This window comes from Accipiter gentilis, chromosome Z (genome assembly GCF_929443795.1).
Source record: "Accipiter gentilis chromosome Z, bAccGen1.1, whole genome shotgun sequence".
Classification (NCBI taxonomy): domain Eukaryota; kingdom Metazoa; phylum Chordata; class Aves; order Accipitriformes; family Accipitridae; genus Astur; species Astur gentilis.
The window spans coordinates 75,465,386-75,491,824 of NC_064919.1; the positions used below are offsets into that span (position 1 = coordinate 75,465,386).

At 52.7% G+C, this 26,439-nt stretch overlaps 5 protein-coding genes across 7 annotated transcripts in view; 3 read left to right on the top strand and 2 right to left on the bottom strand.

Annotated features, from left to right (window-relative positions):
* NADK2 (NAD kinase 2, mitochondrial) overlaps positions 1-26,439 on the top strand; it is a 367,514-nt gene that overhangs the window by 102,384 nt on the left and 238,691 nt on the right. The gene's annotated exons all lie outside the window — the stretch shown is intronic.
* The window catches only part of LOC126036567 (arginine-glutamic acid dipeptide repeats protein-like), a 178,969-nt gene that overhangs the window by 11,291 nt on the left and 141,239 nt on the right, over positions 1-26,439 (top strand). The window lies entirely within an intron of this gene.
* LOC126036570 (avidin-like) lies at positions 9,585-11,285 on the bottom strand. Its single transcript, XM_049796510.1, has 4 exons — positions 10,922-11,285; positions 10,598-10,808; positions 9,988-10,108; positions 9,585-9,720 (listed from the first exon to the last, which is right to left on the bottom strand). The coding sequence occupies exons 1-4, from the start codon at positions 10,991-10,993 to the stop codon at positions 9,585-9,587; spliced, it is 540 nt and encodes a 179-aa protein (XP_049652467.1). The 5' UTR covers positions 10,994-11,285.
* LOC126036549 (uncharacterized) lies at positions 11,636-13,617 on the top strand. The gene is given in 3 exon segments (XM_049796483.1): positions 11,636-12,654; positions 12,657-13,442; positions 13,445-13,617. Coding segments are annotated over 3 exon segments (1,446 nt in total). The 5' UTR covers positions 11,636-12,167.
* Positions 18,702-25,307, bottom strand: LOC126036252 (non-lysosomal glucosylceramidase-like). The gene is made up of 12 exons (XM_049795783.1): positions 25,263-25,307; positions 24,182-24,421; positions 23,703-23,805; positions 22,222-22,357; positions 21,810-21,935; positions 21,521-21,705; positions 21,087-21,191; positions 20,345-20,452; positions 19,822-19,973; positions 19,569-19,675; positions 19,357-19,414; positions 18,702-18,776 (listed from the first exon to the last, which is right to left on the bottom strand). The coding sequence occupies exons 1-12, from the start codon at positions 25,305-25,307 to the stop codon at positions 18,702-18,704; spliced, it is 1,440 nt and encodes a 479-aa protein (XP_049651740.1).

A 26,439-nucleotide genomic window follows, 5' to 3' on the forward strand; every position in this document is an offset into this window, starting at 1 on the left:
CTTGTGGCTAGTACATTTGGTGCAACTCATGCCCTTGGTCTGCAGGTCGAGGATGTTGATCTTGAGGAAATTGCTGGGTGCCAGTTCAAGTTCTATCGCTGTTGTACTTGGCTCAGTTTCAAAAGTCCATCCTGTAGTCATTTAGATAATTCTCACAATAATACCCTTGATATGGCATACAGACACTATAGATACAATGACATGCATTGGCAGGTTATTTAGCAGTTAAATATCACACAGCCCAATTCACTGGCTATTCTCTCCCAAAATCAAATCTCCCTGAGGTACACATCGAACTTCCCCATCCTTCTGCATCACCCACCAGGTGTACCCAGGTCCTTGAGCAAAAACAACCCCTTGAATGGGTTTGCCTCTGCTTGAGGGAGGACAAACCCAGACTGTCTTTCCTAACATACTCCTCATGCGCACTACAGGGACTTTATCCCCTTCTACAGTATGTGGAACTCTTGGTTGGGCGGGGCCAGCCCGATTGGTGGATCCTCTAGTATTAACTAACCAGGTGGCTTTTGTTAAATGTGTATCCCAATGCTTGAAAGTTCCACCCCCCATCGCTCTCAATGTAGTTTTCAGCAGTCCATTGTAGCGTTCAATTTTTCCAGAGGCCGGTGCGTGATAAGGGATGTGATATACCCACTCAATGCCATGTTCTTTGGCCCAGGTGTCTACGAGGTTGTTTCAGAAGCGAGTCCCGTTGTCCGACTCGATTCTTTCTGGGGTGCCGTGTTGCCATAAAATTTTCTCTTCAAGGCCCAGGATAGTGTTCTGGGCGGTGGCATGGGACAGAGGGTATGTTTCCAGCCGTCCAGTGGTTGCTTCCACCATTGTAAGCACATGGCACTTGCCTTGGCGTGTTTGTGGGAGTGTGATATAGTCAATCTGCCAGGCCTCCCACTGTTTATATTTCAGCCATCGCCCTCCATGTGACAGGGGGTTTTGCCGCTTGGCTTGCTTAATTGCAGCACATGTTTCACATTCATGGATGACCTGTGCGATAGTGTCCATGGTCAAGTCCACCCCTCGATCTCGAGCCCATCTATATGTTGCATCTCTTCCCTGATGGCCTGAGGTATCGTGGGCCCACTGAGCCATAAATAGCTCGCTCCTACGTTGCCAGTCCGGGTGCACCTGAGACACTTCAATCTTGGCGGCCTGATCCGCCTGCTGGTTGTTTTGATGTTCTTCAGTGGCTCGACTCTTGGGTACATGAGCATCTACGTGACGTACTTTTACCACTAGCTTCTCTATCCGAACAGTGATATCTTGCCACAGTGCGGCAGCCCAGATGGGTTTACCTCTGCGCTGCCAATTGCCCTTCTTCCATTGCTGTAGCCACCCCCATAGGGCATTTGCCACCATCCATGAGTCAGTATAGAGATAGAGCACTGGCCACTTTTCTCTTTCAGCAATGTCTAACGCTAGCTGGATGGCTTTCACCTCTGCAAACTGACTCGGTTCACCTTCTCCTTCAGCAGTTTCTGCGACTAGTCGTGTAGGACTCCATACAGCAGCCTTCCACCTCCGATGTTTTCCCACAATGCGACAGGACCCTTCAGTGAACAGGGCATATTGCCTCTCATTTTCTGGCAGTTTATTATACAGCGGGGCCTCTTCAGCCCGTGTCACCTCCTCCTCTGGCGACATTCCAAAATCTTTGCCTTCTGGCCAGTCCGTGATCACTTCTAACATTCCTGGGCGACTGGGGTTTCCTATGCGAGCCCGCTGTGTGATCAGTGCGGCCCACTTACTCCACGTGACGTCGGTAGCGTGATGTGTAGAGGAGACCCTCCCTCTGAACATCCAGCCCAGCACTGGCAGTCGGGGTGCTAAGAGGAGCTGTGTCTCAGTACCAACCACTTCTGAGGCGGCTCGAACTCCTTCATATGCTGCCAAGATCTCTTTTTCAGTTGGAGTATAGCGAGCCTCGGATCCTCGATATCCCCGACTCCAAAACCCCAGAGGTCGGCCTCGGGTCTCCCCAGGTGCTTTCTGCCAAAGGCTCCAGCTGGGGCCATTCTCCCCAGCTGCAGTGTAGAGCATATTTTTAATATCTTGTCCTGTCCGGACTGGCCCAAGAGCTACTGCGTGAACAATCTCCTGCTTAATCTGTTCAAAGGCTTGTCGTTGCTCAGGCCCCCATTTAAAATCGTTCTTCTGCTGAGTAACTTGGTAGAGAGGGCTTACAATTTGACTGTAATTTGGAATATGCATTCTCCAAAACCCCACAACACCTAAGAAAGCCTGTGTTTCCTTTTTATTAGTCGGTGAGGACATAGCTGCTATTTTGTTGATCACGTCAGCAGGGATCTGACGACGCCCATCTTGCCATTTTACTCCTAAGAACTGGATCTCCTGCGCAGGTCCCTTGACCTTACTTTCTTTTATGGCAAAACCAGCCTTCAAAAGGATTAGGATTATTTTCTTCCCCTTCTCAAAAACTTCTTCTGCCATGTTGCCCCATACGATGATGTCATCAATATATTGCAGGTGCTCTGGAGCTTCACCTTTTTTCTAGTGCAGCCTGGATCAGTCCATGGCAAATGGTGGGGCTGTGTTTCCACCCCTGGGGCAGTCGATTCCAGGTGTACTGGACGCCCCTCCAAGTGAAAGCAAACTGAGGCCTGCACTCCGCTGCCAAAGGAATGGAGAAAAATGCATTAGCAATGTCAATTGTGGCATACCACTTAGCTGCCTTTGATTCCAGTTCATATTGAAGCTCTAACATATCTGGCACAGCAGCGCTCAGCGGTGGCGTGACTTCATTCAGCCCACGATAATCTACTGTTAGTCTCCATTCCCCATTGGATTTCCGCACGGGCCTTATGGGACTACTAAAGAGTGAGTGAGTCTTGCTGATCACTCCTTGGCTCTCCAATTGGCAAATCAGCTGATGGATGGGGATCAGGGAGTCTCGGTTGGTGCGATATTGCCGCCGGTGCACCGTCGTGGTAGCAGTTGGCACCTGTTGTTCTTCAACCTTCAGCAACCCCACAACCGAAGGGTCTTGGGAGAGACCCGGCAGGGTAGACAGCTGTTCAATCTCCTCCGTCTCCAATGCAGCTATACCGAAGGCCCAACGGTACCCTTCTGGGTCCTTGAAATACCCCCTCCTGAGATAATCTATACCAAGGATGCACGGGGCCTCTGGGCCAGTCGCAACGGGGTGTTTATGCCACTCATTCCCGGTTAGACTCATTTCAGCTTCCAATACGGTTAGCTCTTGGGATCCCCCTGTCACACCAGAGATACAGATGGGTTCTGCCCCTTTATAACTTGATGGCATTAGGGTACATCGTGCACCAGTGTCCACTAGAGCCTTCTATTCCTGTGGGTCTGATGTGCCAGGCCATCGAATCCACACTGTCCAGTAGACTCGGGTGTCCCTCTCCTCCACCTGGCTGGAGGCAGGGCCCCTCTAATCCTGGTTAGAATATCCGTTACTCACTTTCTGCACACGTGAATCGGAAGTCCCTTCAAGGGGATCAGAAATGAGATCAGCCCATCTACTACTGCGTCTGGGGGACTGCTCACGGGAAACTGGAGCAGCGGTTTTCCAAGAAGAATTCTCTTTCCTGGTTGCTTTTTCTCGCAACTCCTGTACCCGTGCATCCAAGACTGAGGTAGGTTTTCCATCCCACTTCCTCATGTCCTCTCCATGGTCACGCAGGTAAAACCACAGGTTAGCCCGTCGTGTGTACTTTCGTTCTCCTCTCTCTTGGGTAGAGGAACGCTTACTCCCAATAACTGCGATGCGGGCCCGTACAGGTGAGGAGGAGGACAGATCTACTTTGAATTGCTGGAACTCTCGGGACGACCCCTCTACAGCTGAGACACAGGCCCGTAGGGAGGAAGAGAGACTTCCCTCGTCTTGCCGGAGTTGGACAGCCAATTCATCCACCGTTTGTCCATAGCCTTCTCTCCAGGACATCACTGCCAACGAGTTGGCATAGGTTGCTGGTGCACTTCGCAGAAACTTCCGCCACATGGGTTGTGTGCGTTGGACCTCATCTGGATCTGTGGGTGACTGCGCATTTTCTGGATCATTATAAATCACCTCCAGCACGGCTAATTCTCTCAGGTACTGAATCCCTCTCTCCATGGTGGTCCACTTGCCTTGGTGACATGTAACTTCATCCCCGAAGGGGTACCTTTCCTTTACACCTAACAGAAGTCGCCTCCAGAGGCTGAGGACTTGTGTTTTTCTCCCAATCGCCTTGTCAATGCCCCCTTCCCTAGACAGATCCCAACTGCTTAGCTTCTTTACCCTCTAATTCCACACTACTAGCCCCACTATCCCAGCATCGGAGCAGCCAGGTAACAATGTGCTCACCTGGGTGGCGGCTAAAATCTGTTCGCATGTCACGCAACTCACTCATGGATAGGGATTGGGTAATTATTCCAGGTTCTGGCTCTTCCTCCTGTTCTCGCGATGACCCTGGTTCATCTTCATCTCTCACTAAGCGAACTGATTTCTTTGTGCGTTTCTTTTTCTGTACAGGGGCGACTGATACTGGCACAGGTTGGTTCTCTGGTTTAGCTGCAGTGTCTGTCACCGGGGTAGGGGTAGTCGTGGTACCTGTTGTCGTGGTAGGGGCAGCCACGGTGCTTGTTGTCGGGGTAGGGGCAGCCAAGGTGCCTGTTGTCAGGGTTTGGGTAGCCACGGTGCATGTTGTCCTGGTTTCCATCTTTTCCCCCTTTTCCCCCTGAGGGTGCTGCATAATATCAAGCAGTGTTTGGTAGATACTGGCCAGGGCCCAGCACAGTGCAGCGAGTTGTACGTCTTTGGAATAGCCACAGCATTTGTCTTTCAAATATTCTACCACTTCATGAGGGTTCTGTAGTTGTTTGGGAGTGCACTTCCAAGCCACTGGAGGTGAGAAGTTCTCTAGATACCTGCCCATATCCTCCCACATGCCGTGCCACCCATGAATATCCAGCTTTGGGGCCGATCTCTGGGCGGTCCTCTTAAAGAGCCTTTTTGTAGCCCTAAACAAGACCTGAAAAATATTCAGGAGGCATAGCACTAACAGCACGCTGGCTTGCGCATCCCAAGGATATTCAAAATTCTCGAAAGCTGTTGTAATTAGTCGGAAGGAGGAAAGGGAGGCGAATGGATGGCGGGGAGTATCCCCCCCTAACTTCCCCATGGATGGGGTGTAATTACCAATAAAATCTGACAGAAGGTGCCCAAAGTATGGAAATGGTATCGCTGCCTCGTACAGATACCAGCTTAACCTCATGACCAGTGATGTAATCATTTCACAAGTCGACATTGCCCAGTACAGCAAAATGATAATCCCAATCACTCTCCCAGAGATGAGATACGCAACTACAGGCAATACATAGAGCATATAAGAGCTTACAAAACGCCACCATGTAAACAAATGAAACAACATTGTGACTAACATCTATTTATCCAAGAAATGCGTTTGACAAATTTGTTTCAACACGCTCTGGCCAGATCTGTCGTTATCTCAACCCTTCTGCCCCACGTTGGGTGCCAAAAAAGGACTGTCGTGGTCTCAGCCCAGCCGGTAACAAAGGACCACGCAGCCGCTCGCTCACTCCTCCACCCCCCTCCGGTGGGATGGGGAGGAGACGGAGGAGAGAAAAGAAAAAGAAAACTGGAACCTCGAGGGTTGAGATAAAGGCAGGTTACTGGGACAAACACAAAGAAAAATTACAACAACAACAACGGTACTAATGAAAAAGTATACAAAAAGAGTGATGCACAGTGCAACTGCTCACCACCCCGGACCCGACGCTCCGCCACTTCCCCCACCGAAAACCGAGACCACCCCCCGGCCCGCTCCCCATTTATATACTGAGCATGATGTCACATGCTATGGAATAGCTCCTTGGCTAGTTCAGGTCAGCTGCCCCGGCTGTGCCCCCACCTCCCAGGTTCCTGTAAAACTTAACTCTATCCCAGCTGAACCCAGGACAACTACCTTTTCTGGTTACCCCTTGTTGTGTCCATGGCAAAGTATACCTGCGGTTTCCCTGTGGAGCTGAATCCGCCATCTCCACGTTGTACTTCACCTGGGTTCGGATCACACGTCCTGAATGGAACTAATTGTGCTATTCTGGTACCTTTAGGAATAGAAACAGGAGGGATTAAATCATGAATCATAATTCTTTCACAGTCCCACAATAATCTGCATCAATAAGCCCTGGGACTACTAGAATTCCTCCTAGAGCTGTTGAAGATCGCCCCATTAAAAATGCACTGAGTCCAAACCCCAATGGTCCCTTTATGTTGGATGTGTACTGCGGTTTCCACATCCACTCCGGAGCTTCCTGCAGTGGCGGATCTGGTGGTTGCGAGGCTGCCTGAGGGCTGGCAGCCCAAGCCCCTTGCATTTGTGTTGTTGCGTGAGGGGCCTTCACGGTCGGTGTGAATTTTCCCTGCTTCCTGTATTCTTGGTGGTATGGTTATCTTTCTTACACTTGTTGCAGCACTTACTGTTGGCAGTAACCGTACATTTGCTCCTAATGTGACCACGTTTGCCACAGTTAAAACACTTGACCGAGGGTGTCTTACTGGCCTTGTGCTTCTTTGTAGCTCCTTGTAGAGCTGTGGCAGCATAGGCTACTTTCTGTGAGTCCACTGATCGATCCATGTATTCCATCATATCAACGACGTCTGCATTTTTCGGCAAATTACACAATGCTTTGCGTGTCTTTCCAGTAGCATTTTCAAAAGCGAGTATTTTGAACATGTTTTCTTTCATGCCCTCGTTCACGTCAGGGTGGTCATAGATTGCCCTATGCAGTCTATTAATAAGCTGTGCAAAAGGTTCGTTATACTCCTGTTTCACCTGGGTGAAAGCACGGCTGCGCATGTTGTCTGGTATGGTAAGAAAAGCTTGATACGCCAAGATCTGTGACAGATGACGAACCTCAGGGACACACCGTAACTGAGCGTTCCCTGATGCGAAGGGTCCAGTACCCTTCAGCATCTGCGTGGTTACTCCCCATAAGGGATCTGTTTGTTGTCGTGGTGTTGCTTGTTCCCTATCACAGAACGTCTCCCACTGCCGGAAAAACACTGACATTTGGGTGGGTGTCAAAACCAACTGTGCTAGCTGTTTAATATCTTGAGGTATCAGCGTATCAGCAGAAAAATGAAGTGCAGTATTTGGTGAGTTAACGCAGATTTGATTCCGTACTGGCTCACAGCATTCCTTAATCTCTCAATGACCTTCCAGTCAAACGCCTCCCATTTTTTCTGTCCATTTGATGCAATAACTGGGAATGCTTGGAGCATAGTCCCTTCTGTAACGGCATCTTTTATTACACCCCTCCAGCGTCTCTGCCTTTCTTCTGCAGCGGCTATTACAAGCGGCTCCGCGTCTACCGCGGGCGCGGCTGGTGTCACCGTCTCCGGTCCCGAGAGGCGGGATGGATGAACGGGCGGGGGCGGGGGCGCGGACGGTTCTGCCCGGGGTCCGGCCGCGGCCGCGGCGGGCGGCGGGCGCTCCATGGCCGGCTGACACGCGCCGGGGCAAACGGGCGGAGGGGGGGGCGGAGAGGGAGGGGAGGAGGGAGGGGGCGGAGGGGGTGGCGAGAAGGCGGGGGAGGGAGCGGGACTGGTACACGGCCAGAATCCTCATGCTCTTGCCTTCTCGGTTCATCCTTTCGGGAGGATCCTTTCTCCCTCACTTCTGGCTCTCCCGACCGTGCTGCCATTTTTTGTAATTGGTGCACCACCTCCCTTGGGAGCTCTTCCGACCGTACTGTCCGTTTTTGTAATTGGCTCACCACCTCCCTTAGGAGCTCTTCCATCGCACTACCCGATGGAGATGGTTCCCTCACCCCCGCAACCTGTTTATCCGCATTGGTCACCCCCGAGTCTGTCGGGTTCGGATCTGTCGGGCGACAGTCGGCCCCCCCTAATTCCCCTCTTTCTTGTGGAGTAACAGACGGGGGAATTTTTTCGGCGCCAACGGCCTGGCTGGGTATAGGCAAAGGCTGCGCCTGTGCAGGCGTCTCAGCGTTAACAGAAATGGATGTCGGGGGGTGGAGATAGCTGTGTAGAGAATGTCCCCCCAACTCCAGCGGGGTAGGCTGACGCGGCAGCCGTGGAGGCAGCAGAGGGGTCACGGCCGCGCGGGCAGCGGCGGCTGCCTCCCGGTCCGCCCTCATCGCCTCCAGCATGTCTGGCATTACTTTCCCGAGCGCTGCGTATTTTTTCATCTCCTTCACCTTACCCCCCTTGCAGTTAGCAGCGTCCCACAGTGCCTTGCCTATATTATCCCAGGTCGCTTCTTCAAACGCGACATTTACATTCGGGAGAAGTTCCTTCTCCCAGGCCCATAAAAGTAACCCCTTTAACACAGAACTATCGAATTTCAGTCCTCTCTCAGAGAGAAAATTACGAAGGAGCTTTAGGACTGCTTCCTGCCTTTTGTCCAACCCCATCTCCTTCTCCGACCGCTCACCTAATCAGGGCGAGATTCAAGCTTCCGCGCGTCTCCTCGTTTTCCCAGCTCAGGGCGAGATTCACACTTAGGCGCGTCCCAGCTCAGCTGAAGCTCACGTCGTGCTTCCCAGCGTGGCTGAAGCTTCTGCCGTCCTGCCGGGGCAGCAGGAACACTCTCGGCCGGCTCCTCCGCTTCCTCGTCGGTTCAGCTGCACCAGAAATTCCCATAGAGACGATAAAGTGCTGATCTGAGGGTCCCTGTTCGGGCGCCAAATGTTGCGGAGGATCCACAGGGGAAATCACGCACAGACCAATGTGATCAAGTGAAGCCCATTTACTACAACTTTTAGCACAGTTCTATACCTTATGTGCTTGTGCACGCGCCTTGTACAATACTCTAATTGGTCCAATACCCCGGTTCACGCGACACTACCTTATCCTCCATTGGCTGTGCAAGCTTCTTCACGAGGTGTCCAGCAGTTACTTGTCTCATTCTTCGGCATCCAGGAGTTGCTTGTCAGGCTCTTCTTATCTTCCTTTCTCCCAGCGTACAAGGGCACAGCGTCCTTGTCTGCTCCTGCACTTTGTCAACTTATGCCTCGTTCCCACCTAACGGCTGGATTGCTCGCATGCCCTCGCCCAGCCAAGAAATCCTCGACACCTTCCTGCCAGCAGTGGCACAGGGGCTGAGCAGGGCCAGGGTGAGCGGGAGGCAGCGGCCGAAGCTCCCCGTGGCGGCAGCGGCGGTGGCCGTGTGCGGTGCCCGGGCTCTGCCTGCGCTGCTGCCCCTTGCCCGCTCGGCCCCTTTTATGGTGGAGGGGCCCGCGGACAGGCAGTGGCCGCCCGTGCTGGGCCTCCTGCCAAGGGTCACCCTGGTGGGAGACGGGCCACTAGCCACCACGCCAGACTGAGTGGGGTCCTGCTCCTCCGGGCAAGGCGGAGGTCCCGAGGGAGCACAGTGGGGCAAACTGGGGCTGCGACGGAGGAGCCCAGGCCATGGCAGGGGTCATGGTGGGGGACAGGCACCGGGCCTCGGGGATGGAGCCCGGAGAGGGCATGAGATGCTGTGGGGGACACACAGGGGAACATGGGCGCTGAGGCGCAACACGACAGGAGACGGGTGAGTGTTTGCTGCAAAGCTTTATTGAGAGCAGCAGTCGGCGGAGCAGAAGGAGCAGGATGCAGAGTCGTCGTCGTCGTCACTGGCCTGGGAATCCCCTTGCTCCCAGCTACACTCCTGCCGGGGGCGCAGGCGGGTGAAGACGTTGGTGCCGACCCTGTGGGGACACAAAGGGAGGAGATGTAAGAGTGAGAAACGCAGCCTTGCTGTGCCAAACGCCTGCCCGTCCCTGCCCCCCTGCTTCCTCCCCCAGCATTTGCACCTCCGAGGGACCCGCAGGGCGGCCGTGCACAAGCACCCCATCCTCAACCACCCCCGCACTGGCAGCAGCTCTGCCAGACGCTGAGCACCACGGGGTGGGAGAGTCCCGAACCCCTCTGGGGATGCTCAGGGGACCTGCGCAGGGCAGGAATGGGGGGCTCACCTGGTGGCCTTCCAATCGTCCTTGATGTTGTCCACATGTGACCGCTGGAGCCACATGGTCTTCAAAATCTCATTTCCCTTCTCATCCACAAAGCACTGGCCGGTGAAGACGGTGACAGAGTCTGCAGGGATGGGGTAGGAGATGGAGGGGAGAGTGGTCACGTTACCGAAAAAGCCAGTCAGTGCCAACCCATAGCCCTGCAGCTTGCCCCAGCACAGGGGGACAGTAGACCTGGGCTGTCCCTGCCCTCTGGGGACAGTGGTGATGGGGAAAGGAGGCAGAAGGCAACAGGGGGCTTGGGGTCTCATCTGGAGATGGGCAGACAGCAGCGGGCTTCAGCCCCCAGCACAACCTCTGCACCCTGGTACTGCGAGGTGACACCAGCCAAGGAGCTCTGGGGTCAAGGATGGGGGGCATGAGGGACACCACAGAGGATGGGAGAGCATTTGGGACACCACAGGGGAAGGCAGGGGATCAACAACGACCCTGCAGGGAAGGGCAGAAGAACATCAGGGACATCACAGGGAGGGCAGGGGAGGTCTGGGGACATCACAGTGGAGGGCAGGGGAGCTCTGGGGACACTGCAGGGAGGCTGGGAAAGGAGAAGTACCTGAAAAGCTCCATTTGACAGTGAAGCCGAAGGTGGGATGCCTCTGCTGGTTCGGGCGGTGCTGGGATCCCCGGAGGGGTGACACCTGGATCTCGTTCGTGGTGGTTTTCACGGCCGTATGGTAGAAGCCCCAGAATTCGCCTTTTCCATTCACGGGCATGATGGTCATGTTGGAGCCCAGTTCATTCATCCAGCGCCCAGTCAGCACACACTAGAGCAGAGGGGACTCAGAGTTGGTGCTGCAGCACAGCCCAAGTGCGGGCATGGTGGCAGGCGTAGGCAACCCTTCCCACCCTGCCCCGTGGATCCCAGCCCTGCCATTACCTTTTTTGCAGAGTAGCCAGGAGCCACCAGCACCATGCCGAGTATCAGGAGGAGTGGAGTCACTTGCACCATCTCGACAGCAGGCAGAGAGCAGGTGTACACAGGGATGTCCTCCTTGCAGGGCTCTGCTGATGTGCCTGGTCTCTTGCCTTTTTATTGCTGCCAGATCTGTGAGTAGCAGCTCTGGCCAGGGCATTATGCAAATTTGCAGTTCCCACCTGTATGAGAGGTGGCTGCAGGCAAATATTTCCAGAAGCACCAGCTGGAACTGCACCTCCTTGCCTACACATCTGTAAGAGACTCTGTTGATTTGCTGACTCAACATCCTGTTTTTGTAGGGGACTACACACAAGATGTCCCTGAAGAAGCCACCACATGATGCCTGCTGAGCTGTGCTTGCCCACAAGCAAGGTGAGAAAACCACCATGAGCACCTGGGCATGCGTCCATGGAGGAACAGGGGGCGGCACACAGGATAATGAGTTCTGTGGAAATGGGTGGACTTTTCAGAGAAACAGAGGGGACTGGAACAATAAAAAAGAACTGCGTACTCCCTTCTCGGCTGAAGAAACCCGGACTTGGAAAACATCTGAAGGACTGTAACATCTGGATCTGAAGGGAAGACACCTGGCTGGCAGCAGCAGAAGAACCTGACCCTCCATCACTGTCGTTGGAACCAACTCAGCGGGACGCTGCTGGCTTCGTGGTGGTGGTTAACTAGTCTTGCTACCTCTCTTCCGTTCTCTTGCTTAGGTCTGTCTCTTTTTCTTTTTCCTCCCTCTGTTCTATCGCAGTTATTGGTTGTTATAGAGAATAAAATTTGTAAGGTTGTACAGCATCTGACCTTGTTTGTGTCTTAATCTCGCTCTCGGGTTCATTGAACAACCTTCCCCGGTATTGGATCGGGACATTTTTAAATTGGCGTCACGGACAGGATCCCCAGAGATGAGAGTGCTGCACTACTTTGTTGTGGAACTTTTGGGTTAATGTGCAGTCTGGCTCCTGAGAGTGAGAAGGGGGAACTAGTATATTCACGCGTGGCCCTCTCAGGACGTAATCCTCCTTCAAGTTAGTGTGTGACGTTGAAGGTTGTGCTCTTGAGAGGGAGAAGGGGGGAATTCGGAACTATTGTGAGACCCTCTCAAGACGTTACCCCCTTCTAGTTGTGTTGATTTGTAAGTGTACAGTGTGTCCTTCTGAGAGAGACCCTCTCAGAACGCAGACCCCCTAATTTGTGTTAGAGAAAAATGGATGCTCGGGAAACTGTTGGTGTTTGTGATTCTGCACCCTCACGGGTTGAAGGAATAGAGAAACTATATGATCTTTTAGAGGACTACCGATCTTGCCCCTCAGTCCAGGGACAAGACGGGGTGAAAAACCACTGGTTTCAACCACAGAGTGTGGTGGATCGGATAAGAATCTTGCAGAAGGAAGCTAAGGTTAAAAAAGGGAAGGGAAAAGCAATAATTTGTGCAGTGCTGGGAGTGAGTCTGGCAGCCGCGATGGAAGAGAGGAAGCAGAAGTCTGGTCAAAGTGACATGATCAGAAGCCTGCAGAAGCAACTGCAAGAAAGTAAACAGTTGTTGGAGGAGGAAAGGAAACTTGTTAGGGTTTTAAAAAGAGAATTAAAGAATCAACTTTCGAGAGAGACGGAGGTAGACACGCCTCCTGTGGAGAAAAGGACACAGCAAATCTATCCTCAGAGGGATTTGCAAAGGGCAAAAGAGACCGTAGAGAGCCCCCCCGCGACGTGCGTCCAGTGATTAAAACCGAGTATGTGTATGAGGACAGTAGCGACGACCATCCTCAGGTTATCACTAAAGAAGCCCCATATACAGCAACTGAATTAGCAAAATTGAGAAAAGGTTTTTCAAGGATGGCAAAGGAATCTGAGACGGAGTACGTGTGGAGAGTGTCTTTGTCAGGAGGAGATGGAATCTTGTTGTCAGAGAAAGAAGCAGAAGAATATTGGGGTCCAGGTGTGTTTCTAACAACTGGTGGTCACCGGGCCCCATGGTCATTGACTCAGAGAGCTGCGTACTGGGCTGGAGGGCTGAACCCTATGGAACGGGGAGATCCCCTTGCCATAACCGATACGGTGGATCAGCTGCTAGAAAGTGTGCAAAAGGCGGCATGTATCAGGATGATGTATGACCGGGAGCTCAAGCCCCATCAGGGCTCCCCGATAATGCTGCCTGTGGACCCAAAGAGGATGACTATTCTGATATGGGGGCTTCCTGACTCTCTGAGACCAATTGGGATCCAATTGCAAGGGAGAATTCTAAACACCCCCAATGGAGAAAGGACTATGTCCGTTCTGGAGGGGAGAATGTCCCCTGACCATCGATGGCCAGGGACATGGGGAGAGGTAGCTCAGGAATTGATTAACTTGGAGAGAAAATACGGCCCTGTTGGTGGATCGTCTCAAAGGACTGAAAACAAGATCGTACGGCGACTTAGTGGGCGGCTATTAGCCCCTGGAAGAGAGAGGCCCCTAAGTCGACAGGGACTATGGCAACTAGGGGTTCAAAAGGTGTTCCCTGGGACTTGATGGATGGGCTCTCGACCCAAAGACTGGAGGAGCTTGTGCAGAATTGGTCAGGGCAAAAGGCCATTTCCAAACCAACCCCTAGTGCCCCACCCTTGATAAGCCTGGAGGACGAGTCGACTAAGGAGGAGAAGGTGGCAGGAAACTAGATCTTCCACCCCCTGAAGGCGAGGGGGGAGGCGGAGGGTGGATGTTTGTTAGACAACTCACCTGCAATACAAAAGGAGATTTACTGATTACTATTGCTGTAGGACCAAAGAAAAGACCGGTGACCTTTTTAATTGATACTGGGGCACAAATTCCTGCGCTAAGGCGGACTAAAGCAGAACAATGCGGGATTTCGGCCCCATCTAAAAATCTGATTGTCTTAAATGCTTTTGGGAAAACCCAATCCATGCCCATGACTCCGGCAACCCTATGGTTGCCAGGGGAAGAAAACCCGGTCAATACCATGGTGGCCGTAGGATCTTTCCAGATGAACCTTTTAGGTATAGATGTTTTGAAGGGTAGACAGTGGCGGGACACCCAGGGAAACTCATGGTCTTTTGGTGTCCCTCAGATTAGGCAGTTAGCCGAAACATCCAGCCTGGAGGTGCGTCTATTGCAAGCAGCACCTACCCTCCCCCCTTCCAAGCTGACAAATGTTAAACCCTATCCAGTGCCTCTAGGAGCAAGAGAAGGAATTACGCCAGTTCTGGAGGATTTAAAGAAACAAGGGGTTGTAGTTCCTACTCACTCCCCCTTCAACTCCCCAGTATGGCCAGTCCGAAAACCAAATGGCAAATGGAGATTGACGGTAGATTACAGGAGGCTCAATGCCAACACAGGTCCACTAACAGCTGCTGTACCAAACATTGGTGAATTGATTGCTGCCATTCAGGAACAATCCCACCCTGTCATGGCAGTGATCGATGTTAAGGATATGTTTTTTATGGTCCCTTTACAACCTGAGGACCAGGATTGCTTCGCCTTCACCTGGGAAGGACAACAGTACACCTTTACATGACTGCCCCAAGGATACAAGCACTCCCTCACGCTGGCTCACCATGCTCTAGCGTGAGAGTTGGAAACAACTCCCATAAAAGCAGAGGTAAAGATCTATCAGTATATAGATGATGTGCTCATAGGAGGAAAGCAGGTAGAAGCAGTTAGAGAAACCCCGAACGACATCATCACCCATTTGGAAAGTATAGGGTTGACAATTCCACCTGAGAAAATCCAAACCCCTTCAAGCGAGGTAAAATTTTTAGGAATCTGGTGGAAGGGAGACATGACGTGTATCCCACCGGATACCCTTTCCTCTCTCGATCAGATCCAGATGCCAGAGTCAAAGAAAGACTTCAAGCATGCACTAGGATTGCTTGTGTTTTGGAGGAAACGCATTCCTGACCTCTCAATTACTGCTAGACCCCTGTATGACTTGTTGGGAAAGAGAGCTCAGTGGGAATGGACTCAGGTCCATGACGAAGCTTTACAGTTGTTGGTATTTGAAGTGAATGCCTATCAGGCCCTTGGTCCCATTCAAAAGGGTCCAGAGGGACCTGTTCAGTCCATTGGGTTTTATTCTCGTAGCTTTAAAGATGCTGAAAAAAGGTCTACAACTTGGGAAAAGGGTCTATTTGTAGTTAGTTTAGCTCTGAGAGAAGCCGAACGGACCACCCGGCAACAATCGATAGTGCTCAGAGGTCCATTTAAAGTGATCAAAGCAGTTTTGGCAGGAACTCCACCCCCCGACGGGGTGGCCCAGAGAGCCTCTGTGCGAGAGTGGTATGCACAGACAGAACACTACTGTGAAACCTTCTCCGTATCAGAAGGAGCCGCCAAAGTGTTAAATATACAAGACGAGGTGAACCCAGATAGAGACGCCTCCGAGCTTTTGCCTGTAATAGAAGTAGCTCCTCCGTTTTCTGGACAATTGCAAAATGTCTGGTTCATGGATGCCTCGTCGAAGCGAGAGGGAAAAATTTGGAAATATCGAGCTGTGGCACTTCGAGTAGATACTGAGGAACAGATCATTACCGAAGGGATAGGTAGTGCACAAGTAGGAGAACTAATTGCTGTGTGGAGCGTCTTCCAGCACGAGGCTCAATCTGCTTCCTCTATATCTATACTGATTCTTATGCTGTGTTTAAGGACTGCACTGAGTGGCTTCCATTCTGAGAACAAAACGGGTGGGAGGTCAATAGGATACCTGTGTGGCAAAAGGAAAAATGGCAAGATGTTCTTACCATTGCCAGACAAAGGAAATTTGCAGTAGCATGGGTAGCATCTCACCAACCAGATGATGCCCCGGTGAGCCAATGGAATGCTAAAGTGGATGAGCTGGCCCGGCTAGCTCTCCTACAAAGCACCCAGACAGTGGAAAATTGGGAATGCCTGTTGGAATGGCTACACGTAAAACGGAAACATTCAGGAGTCGAAGACCTCTGTTGTGAAGCACAAGCCCGAGGGTAAACCCCTGCATTTGAGAGAGGCAAAAGATGCCTGTGGAAAAATTGAAAAGATTCATACTAACCCGAGAAGCAAAGTTGTTCTTGTTTAACTTTCAGGAAGAAGCAAGCGACACAGACGTACCCACAGAAGAAGAGAAGCAGACACGATGTTATTTCTAATTATGTTATGTTGGAGATTTACCTATGAAGGTGAAGGGAAGCCAATTCCCCCACCTCTCCTTATCCCATAGGGTTCCTATAAGTATAACGAATCTGTTTTGTTAGAAACTAACCCATGTCCCCATTCAAACATGGAATGTTTGGGACGGTGATCTATGGTCTTGGTTACCTGGAGCACCATGGGTAAAACGGCTTCTGTTTTACCTGTTGTGTGCATTTGCCGCTTTGATGTTTGTGCCATGTGCTATTCCTTGGTTTATTCAGCTAATCCAACATGTCGTATCGAATATGCAATTTGTATCTGTTGCTTTGCTCGACGGTGTAAAACAGATTCCTGTCATTCGCCAGTCAAAGCGTGCGACTGTATCAATTGTTTAGTGTGATGGGTTAACCCTGGCTGAACACCAGGTGCCCACCGAAGCCATTCTATCACTCCCCCATCCTCAGCTGGACAGGGGAGAGAAAATATAACAAAAGGCTTGCGGGTCGAGACAAGGACAGGAGAGATCATTCACTATTACCATCACGGGCAAAACAGACTCAGTTTGGGAAAATTAACTCAATTTATTACAAATCAACCAGAGCAAGGTAATGAGAAATAAAACGAAATCTCAGAACACCTTCCCACCACCCCTCCCTTCTTCCTGGGCACAACTACACTCCCGGATTTCACCACCAAGCCCCCCCAGCGGCACAGGGGGACAGGGAAGGGGTTTATGGTCATCACACGTTATTTTCTGCCGCTTCACCTCCTCAGGACGAGGGCTGATCACACTCTTCCCCTGCTCCAGCGTGGGGTCCCACCCACGGGAGACAGTCCTCCACGAACTCCTCCAACGTGGGCCATTCCCACGGGCTGCAGTTCTTCACGAACTGCTCCAGCATGGGTCCATTCCACGGTGTGCAGTCCTTCAGGAGCACACTGCTCCAGCGCGGGTCCCCCACGGGCTCACAAGTCCTGCCAGAAAACCTGCTCCGTGGGCTCCTCTCTCCACAGATCCGCAGGTCCTGCCAGGAACCTGCTCCAGCGCGGGGTTCCCACGGGGTCACAGCCTCCTTCGGGAACCCACCTGCTCCGGCGTGGGGTCCTCCACGGGCTGCAGGTGGAGATCTGCTCCACCGTGGACCTCCCTGGACTGCAGGGGGTCAGCCTGCCTCACCAGGGTCTTCACCACGGGCTGCAGGGGAATCTTCGCTCTGGCGCCTGGAGCATCTCCTCCCCCTCCTTCTTCACTGACCTTGGTGTCCGCAGGCTTGTTTCTCTTACATGTTCTCACTCCTCACTCCGGCGGCTGTTTCTCTCCGTCCCAACTTTTTTTCCTTCTTAAAAATGTTATCACAGAGGCGTTACCACTATCACTCATTGGCTCGGCCTTGGCCAGCGGCGGGTCCGTCTTAGAGCCAGCTGGTATGGGCTCGCTCTCTCGAACACAGGGGAAGCTTCCAGCAGCTTCTTACAGAAGCCACCCCTGTAACCCCCCCCGCGACCAAAACCTTGCCAGACAAAACCAATACATTTAGGCACATGCACTCTGGGCTGGGGCGCGGAACTGCATAAACACCCCCTCGCACTCAGGTTGGTCAGACCACCATTTTTTGGCTCTGTAGTTAACCAAAATGTATACTTTTCTTGTAGTTAACTTTGTGACACTTGGTTTGTTAGCTGTTGCTATATGTATGTCTTGGTTTTGTAAGTGTCCCCGGTGGTTTTGGAATTTTGTGGCAGTTGTTTTGTTGGCCTTTGCTACATTTCTCCTTGTGGTATGCATGTGTTGGTTTTGTAAGGGTCCGCGTCAACCATCTTGTAATTGTACTTGCTCATGTGGACAACCACCTTCTCCCCCTCCCCGTTCCGAAAGACCAGGAACACCTTCCTAGGCCCGGCCAGGGACACGTTTAAGTAGATAATGTTGTTGTTGTTGTTGTTGTTATCTTAATATGTGTTTAAGTAGAATAGTGGTTAATTATTATTATTATATAGGATTGTTGTTTACGTACTTTTGTTTAATTTGGGAGAGAAGCTTTTAGGCCCAATGCACTTTAGGCGCATGCGGACTCCAACACCGACAGACTGCGTGGGCTGTTAGGGCTGGGACCATTTTGTGGCGTAGCGCCGGCAAGATGACGAAGTACGAATATGTGTTTGTGTTGATTCCAATTTATTATATAGCCTTTGCTTTAATGGTGGTTATCTTAATAGTTCTCTTAATACTTCTCTTTTGTCCTTGTAGCTGTTCGTGTGAACGGCCGTAGTTTTTTTTTTATTGACTCTCTGTAACCTTGAAATGTGTTTTAATATTGTAGAGTTAGTTAAGTTTAGAATAAAAGTTGATGTTAAGTAGATGTTGTTGGTTATTGGATGTTGTTGTTTAACCTATTTAGAAATGTTATAAGATAATTGTTATGATATCGTTGGTCATTCATATTGTTGCCTAATGTAGAAGTATTGTAATAACATAGAATAAGCCTTAAAAAGCCAAATAATTTTATGTTGACCTTTGGTTTTTGTCTTTGTTTTATTATGGAAATTTGTTAACTTGGTTATATCGTTGTAGCATGCACCTTTTCCCTCTTTCTCTCTCTCTCCCTTTACTTTCTACGCCACCACGAGGACAGCAATGTCAAGCCACGGGGTGGATGTAAGAGACTGTGTTGGTTTGCTGACTCGACATCGCTGCTGCCTCGACATCCTGTTGCTGTAGGGGAGTACGCACAAGGTGTCCCTGAAGAAGCCACCACATCCGCGCCTGCCGAGCTGTGCCTGCCCACAAGCAAGGTGAGAAAACCACCATGAGCACCTGGGCATGCGTCCATGGAGGAACAGGGGGCGGCACACAGGATAATGAGTTCTGAAGAAATGGGTGGACTTTTCTGAGAAATCGTGGGGACTGGAACAATAAAAACGAACTGCGTACTCCCCTCTCGCGCGCGTGAAAAAACCTGGACTTGGAAGACGCCTGAAGGACTGTAACATCTGGATTAGAAGGACAGACACCTGACTGGCAGCTGAAGAACCCAACCCTCCAACACCAGCGTCGGAACCGACTCAGCAGGACGTTGCTGGCTTTGTGGTGGTGGTAACTAGTCTTGCTACCTCTCTTCCGTTCTCTTGCTTAGGTCTGTCTCTTTCCCTTCTTCCTCACTCTGTTCTATTGCAGTTATTGGTTGTTGTAGGGAATAAAAGTTGTAAGGTTGTACAGCATTTGACCTCATTTGTGTCGTAATCTCGCTCTCGGGATCATTTAACAACCCTCCCCGATATTGGGTCGGGACAACCTCTGCCATCTTGCACATCACGCAGACAGCTGCCAGCCACAGCCCACCGCAGTAGGCACTGTCGGAGCCAAAGGAGAGAAGCATCAGCAACGTGGGACACCCCATGGGTTGCACAGAGCTCCCACAACAGATGGGGACCACAGTCCAGGCTCTGAGTTACCTTCCCACCCCACAAGACCCATCTCCAGGCCCCACCGGCCTCTCTTGCTCACCTGGCTCCATTGACCACCCACGCATCATACGTCTGGTCAGCAAAGCCACCATTTTCGATGAGCCCATCATTATCCATATCAAACTTCAGCTCCGACTCCATCACAGCCTGCGAGAGAGGCAGGAGATGGTCACGCAGCCCCCGTATGCTGGCAGCCCCTCACACTCTGCTCAGGAGAGTCCATCCTCTTGGGATGTCGCATGGCTCCCAAGTGGGGAAGGGGGATGTGCCATGGTCTGATCTCCTCCCAGTACCTGGCAGACTGGCCACATGTCCCGCAAGTATAGGGAGTCACGTGTCAGGTAGTAGTCCCGGTACACCTGCAGCACAAACTTCAGGTTGAGGTCCTTCCAGTCGGCTGTGTCATGCATCAGGTAGGCATTGACACGCTGCCACGGCTCATCACCTAAGCAAGGAAAGAGCGGATGCAGCAGGGCAGCAAGCAACGAACGTCCTCTCTCCTACCCAGGAGCAAGGTCCCAAGGGTGCTGCGATTAAACTGCACTAAAATAACATGTTGCATCCTGTGCCACCTCTAGTGAAAGCAGCCTTCCTGCTGCTGCTCAGCTTCCCTCTGTCTCCCTTGTGCAAGCTTCATGCAGTGTGGTCCTCATCACCACCCCAAATCATCCAAGCTTTTCGTTCCCAGAAAATAAACAGTGTATTCCATGCATCATACCTCTTTCCCACAGCTCGGGAGTTAACTACCCTGAGAAAGTTATGTGAGCAGACCTTCACCCCCTCTGCCTGCCAGCATGCCCGGCCAGATCACCTCACCTGGGTCCCCAATGTCACGCGGCACCACATTCTTCAGCTTCACCTGGGCTGTCTGACCACACATCAAGTACTGCCGGGGCTGGACGTCCTCGTTCACCACTGTGACAGCTGGAGAGGACACAGAGCAAAAGGCATTAGAAAGGCAGCAGGCACTGCAGCAGCAAGCTCCAAGCGCAGGCAGGGCCACCAGCACACCAGGCTGCCCGTTGGGGCTCCGGCTGCAAGATCACAGCCCTCTGCAAAGGGGGCTGCTCCCAGTCTCCCCTCAGCAGGGGACATGCAACTGTCGCCACCCCCTTAAGCAAGGTGGTGGCAGCACCCAGGGCTGGGAGGGAACCCCAGTGGGCTCAGCCCTCCCACAGCCCAGCAAAGGGCTGTGCTCCACCACTGGCCAGGCCGAGCAGCCTCCAAGCCCACCCAAAGCATCAGGGTCTGCAAACAGCTCCATGCTTCTCCTCTGCAAGGAGCACAGGGAGAGATGGTAAGACCAGGGACTTCCCAGGGCAGGCAGAGCCAGCCGTGCACCCCAAGTGTGGCAAGAAGGCATCCCAGTGCTGGCCAGAGAGATGCTGAGAGGCGGCGATGTGGGGGGTTTGCAAGTCCTGGGCCCAGCAGAGGAGCTGGAGGGGGATGCTGGCTCCATGGCACAGATTTCTATGGCAGGTGCTGTCCCAGATCCTCCGTCTCTTCTCTAGGCGAAGACAGCAGCAGGCATCAAGCCAGGGTCTCCTGGGTCACTCACCAATGTCATACTGCAGGCTAATCTGCAGCTTGGGCCACAGCGTGACGAGAGCAAAGGAGGCATAGAAGTGGACATCGTAGGTGTTGTACATCCGGTACTCCTGGCCTGCAAGGACCGGGGAGACAGTGAGGGGGAAGGCAAAGTAGGGGCAGGTCCTCCCTCCCACACAGCCCAGGAGGGTAGGCTCTTTGCTGGCACAGGCAAGGGCTCCCGTTAGAAGTGGTTTTTATTCTCTATGTATAGCACCCAGGAGTCTGAAACAGGTCTCGTGACATGTCCTACAGGGCTTGGTCCTGCAAGGGGTTTTCCTGGGAACAGCGCTGCTCCCTAGCCATCAGGGTGTGAAGAACATCCCCGTGGCAGGTTAAAACCACCTGGTGACAGCAATGGGAAGGGGTTGAGTTGGGACCATCCATCACGTCCCTGCAAGTTACCTTCTAAATAAGCAAACCTTCCATACTCCCCCAGGACAGGGAGGAGGTGGGAGAGGCCAGCCCCCGCTGGCCCCTGCAGGTCCTCGGCATGGCAGTCCGGGGGCAGCTCCACCCAGATGGTCCCCCCATCCGTCACAAAGTACAGCTCATTGAAGAGGGCCGACTTGTACCAGGAAGGCAGCTGGCTGTGGGCAAGAGGGAAACTCAACCACGGTGGCCCAGGCGGTGATGCTCCTGCTCTGACCAGCCCCAGGAGGCCACTGGGAAGGTGCTCCCACCCCTACCCTACCTGTTCTCCAGGATGGGCTTCTGCCACGCTTCAATCTTCCTCTCCCACTCCTCATAGTGTGTCAGGGCATGATGCGACAGGGCAGGAGCAGCATCACCTCCGCTACCAAAAAAACGAGTGTACCGCCTGCCGAGCAGGGGTTTGGTGAGTATGCCGTGGGCTCAGCCTGGGAAGCCCACTCGGCTGTGGGAGAGGGGCTGGATTATAGTGAACACCAGATTAATAATGCAACTGCTAGTGCAGAGGTGTTGAGGAGCAGGGGCTGGCGAGAGGGTCCCCTCCATGAGCTGGCAGGGCCACGGCTGCAGGGAGCGGGTGGCACAAGGCTCCCCAGGCGGTACTGAAGCCTGGAGGCAGGGAAAAGGGGGCTGCGGGGACATGAGCCAAGGCCCACTGGAGACAAGCCACCCACCTAAGGTGCAGCTTCTCCTTGGAGCCAAAGTAAACACGGGGCATGTCCCAAGCCAGGGCCAGCTCCAGCGTCCTGTGCCGCCGGGCAGGCACCGCTGCTGCCGTCACCTCCCCCTTCTCTGTCAGGCTGCTTTTACCTGCTGGGAGAAAAAAAATACTCACAAGTGACCAAGGAAGCCCTACGGGGGGGGAGGTGGGGGTGGTGGTAACTGATGCTCCCATGCACTCCAAGACAGACAAGACTATTTGGGCATGCCCCAGCCTCCTTGCAACCTGGAGGGTACATGCCCAGAGTTTTAAGGGATGACATTACCGCACATGAGTAACTGCTTTTTGCAAGCAGGAAAAAATACCTGCTGTGGGCGAGGGGTTAAAAAAGTAAGTCATCAAAGCAGATGAAGAAATCAGGCAGGAAAAGCCACCAGACATGAGTGGAAGGGACAGGGCATCCCATGACTAACTGCGTTGCACTCAGAGACACTGTGAAGTTCTAGTGACAGTCATCATCTCCAGCTTTTTGCAGGGTGCTTGAACTATGCCCATATTTAAGAAAAGCCCGGAGGCAGCTGGATAATTATATGCTGGTTCTGACATGTTTTCCACGTAAACTCATTAAAGCAACAATTTGAACAGAAGCACAGATCCCAACTATGATAATGGCTGGTATTCATGAAGGAAAACCACATCCCAATAGCCCGGTGAGCTCTGAGTGCATCTAGGCAGGAAACTTGGTTTTCCGGAAATATTTATGTAAACGCTTTATTTACATAATTTAAGCTTCAAGAAATCTTGCAAAGGCCCAGTGCCAGCATCACTAGTTTGTCAGGATCATCCTTGTTCAAAAGCTGGCAGAGACATAATGCAAATGGTCACTTTTTATCGCCATAAGAGATTAGCAGCAAGGGCTGGGAGACACCATGCTACTTCAAGGCTTCTGCCAAGGTAGTGAGCAGACAACTGAGGATGATGTAGAAGTATCAAGGGAACACCACTGACCTGCAGGGAACTGATAGAGTAACAAGAGGACAGCAAGTGATGGCAGCACCAAACCCAAGGACTGCTAAACACCCACTAGAATGAATCTGACAGCGCCCAGCTCACAGATCTGGCAATGGGAACCTGGGGAACGTGGCTGGCTATCACCCTGACTACTCAGCAGAAATCTCAACTCAGTGTGCAACCCTACACAGACTAAAAAGATAGTGGCATGTATAACTAACATAGCTGAGAACAGCCCCATACTGGTGTGAACAGCTTTTGGAGAACCATAACAATGACAGCGTGACTAGCAAAGAGAAATTTGGATACAGCCTAAAGCTGGGAACGAGCCGCAGCGCCACGAAGGGCTTTTTGCGAAGGCACCGAGGTGGCCAGAGGCAGGGAAATCCACTCTTGCGTGGGTGCCTTGTGCTCCACAACCAGCGTGGCAACCCATTCCTCCTGCTCCCCTCTGCCCATCCCATGGAGGACGGAGGGACTCACGAGCGGGGGAATCCAGCCTGCCGTCCTGCAGGAGGTCCTGCCACACCTCTCTACCCGATCCGGTGGGATTGAATGCCGTGAGGTGGGTGACTCCCGTGCCTGCCTGGGGAAGGGAAGAGCCTCATCAGGGGCTGGTAGTTTTGAGGGGCAGATGCAGGCCCCCTGCCCCCAACAACTCTGGAAGCCCACACTCACTCCCCACATGCTGCCCAGCAATGCTAACTCTAAACCTACTCACCCGCTGTCCTGCAAGCTTTACCCATAGCTCCTCTCCTGGCACCCACCCCCAGAGAGGATGCCCTCAGGGAATTCATGTCCCCACTCCTGCTCCAGCAGTCAGGCAAGCGCTGAGGACCGGTGCTGACCCCAGCCCATTGTACACCCATCCTTCACTAGCTGCCTGGCAGCAGCTCCCCCACATTCAGCAGGGCTGTGCAAGCCCACCAGCAAGAGCCACACCACCAGTGCCAGCCCTTTACCTTCTCTCTGGCGGAGATGGCGAGGGTGAAGGGGTTCACGCGTGTGCAGTGGTGCAGCAGGACTCCAGCAACCCGCTCGCCGTCCTTCTCATAGGCGAAGGGCTCATTCCAGTGCCCTCCGCTCCCGTCCTCCTTCGTTCCTGTGCCATTCTGCAGGCTGAACATGATGGAGACATCCACATCTTCATCCTTCCCATTCTCCACCTCCCAGATGAACACTCCTACCGGTAGGCTGGAGTCCTGGCAGAGACAGACAACACTGCGTATAGGGCTGGTGCTCCATGGTTAGCCGTCAGAGTGTCATTTCTCCCGCTGCTGGGAAGACCACATGGGATGCAGCAGGAGCAAGAGTACCACGAACAATCGGTCTCACAGTCCACTGCCAAGCTGGGGAGCAGCAGCAGGAGCAGAGGAATTCTGGGGCCAGGCAGTACAACATTCAGATCACAAACACTGGGCTAGCAAACCCCACACCGGTTTGTGGGGCTGTGTGCTCAGAGAAGCTGTGGATGTCCCCTCCCTGGCAGTGTTCAAGGCCAGGCTGGATGGGGCTTTGAGCAGCTCAGTCTAGCAGAAGGTGTCCCTGCCCATGGCAGGGGGGTTGGAACTAGATGATCTTTAAGCTCCCTTCCAACCTAAACCATTCGATGATCATTCGATGATAATGCACAGATGGAAAGCAGTGTTTAAGGCTCCGACGGGTGTCTCGCCACCCATCTGCTCAACAGGTTGATACAGGCTCACGTGCTTTGCTGGGGTAAGAGGAAGGTCAGGTGTGTCAGCAGCACAGCCTGCCGCCTTCGCCTGGGGCTGGGACCGAGCAGGAGCAGCATGCAGGAGCGGCAAGGCATCCCTTGCTGCCATCCTGAGCTTCCGCATTGCTGTCGGGGTTCCTCCTGCCTGGGAGCATCACTGAGTGGAGACATGTCGGAAATGTTGGGAAAGCCCAGCTGGGGAAGCCCAGCTAGTAAGCAGCTCTTCCCTTGGGGATGGCAGGCAAAAGCCAGCTAAAACACTCTCAGGAACACACAGCTGACAAACCAACCCACAAGTACAGGCTGAGAGCTTCCCAAAACATTACCACCGCATGCTCCGGGCAGTAAGGCCGCAGCTCTGGACCTGCCATTCCCGGTGGATGGGAGCTGGGATGGTCACAGGACAAAACCAAAGGCAGGAAACAAGCAGTACAAAGAGTCAAAGCACAGGAGCAGCTGTCAGAGCTAAGCACAGGAAAAAAGGGGTAACTCTTCCAGCACCAACTGTCCCAGGAGGGGCAAAGCCTGCCAGGGTCCCACGGCTACAGAGCCGGCAGCTGGCACTAGGGACAGGGTCTTGGGACAGAAGAGACCAGGCTGGCAAAGAACATTAACAAGGTGGCAAGCCTGGGTGTCTTCAGGCAATGCTGAGCTGGGCAGGAGGGACCAGGAACTCCTCTACTACTGCAGCATCCCTGGACGCACGGGCAATGCTCAGGGGTCAAAAACTCACCAGCTCCAAGCTTCTGCTATCACAATGGGACACACTGACCATCACACAGTACAGGCCTGTCTCTCCTGTGCCAGTGTGACGCCCATTTACAAGAAGGGTCAGAGGGAGGATCCGGGGAACTACAGGCCTGTCAACCCGACCGTGGTACTGGGGAAGATTATGGAACAGTTTGTCTTGAGAGCACTCATGTGGCAAGTCCAGGACAAGTAGGGGATCAGGCCCAGCCAGCATGGGTTTACGAAAGGCAGGTCCTGCTTGACCAACCTGATCTCCTTCTATGACTGGGTGACCCACCTAGTGGATGAGGGAAAGGCTGTGGATGTTATCTTCCTTGACTTCAGCAAGGCCTCTGACACTGTCTCTCACGGCAAACTCCTTGAGAAGCTGGCGTCTCATAGCCTGGATGGGTGCACTCTTCGCCGGGTGAAAAACTGGCCAGATGGACGAGCCCAGAGGGCTTTGGTGAATGGGGTGAAATCCAGTTGGCGGTGGGTCACAAGTGGTGTTCCTCAGGGCTTGGTGTTGGGCCCCATTCTGTTTAATATCTTTATCAATGATTTGGACGAGGGGATCGAGTGCACCCTCAGCAAGTTTGCAGATGACACCAAGTTGGGAGGCAGGGTCGATCTGCTCAAGGGTAGGAAGGGTCTACAGAGGGATCTGGACAGGCTGCATCGATGGGCCGAGGCCAACTGTATGAAGTTCAACAAGGCCAAGTGCCGGGTCCTGCACTTGGGTCACGGCAACCCTGTGCAGCACTACAGGCTTGG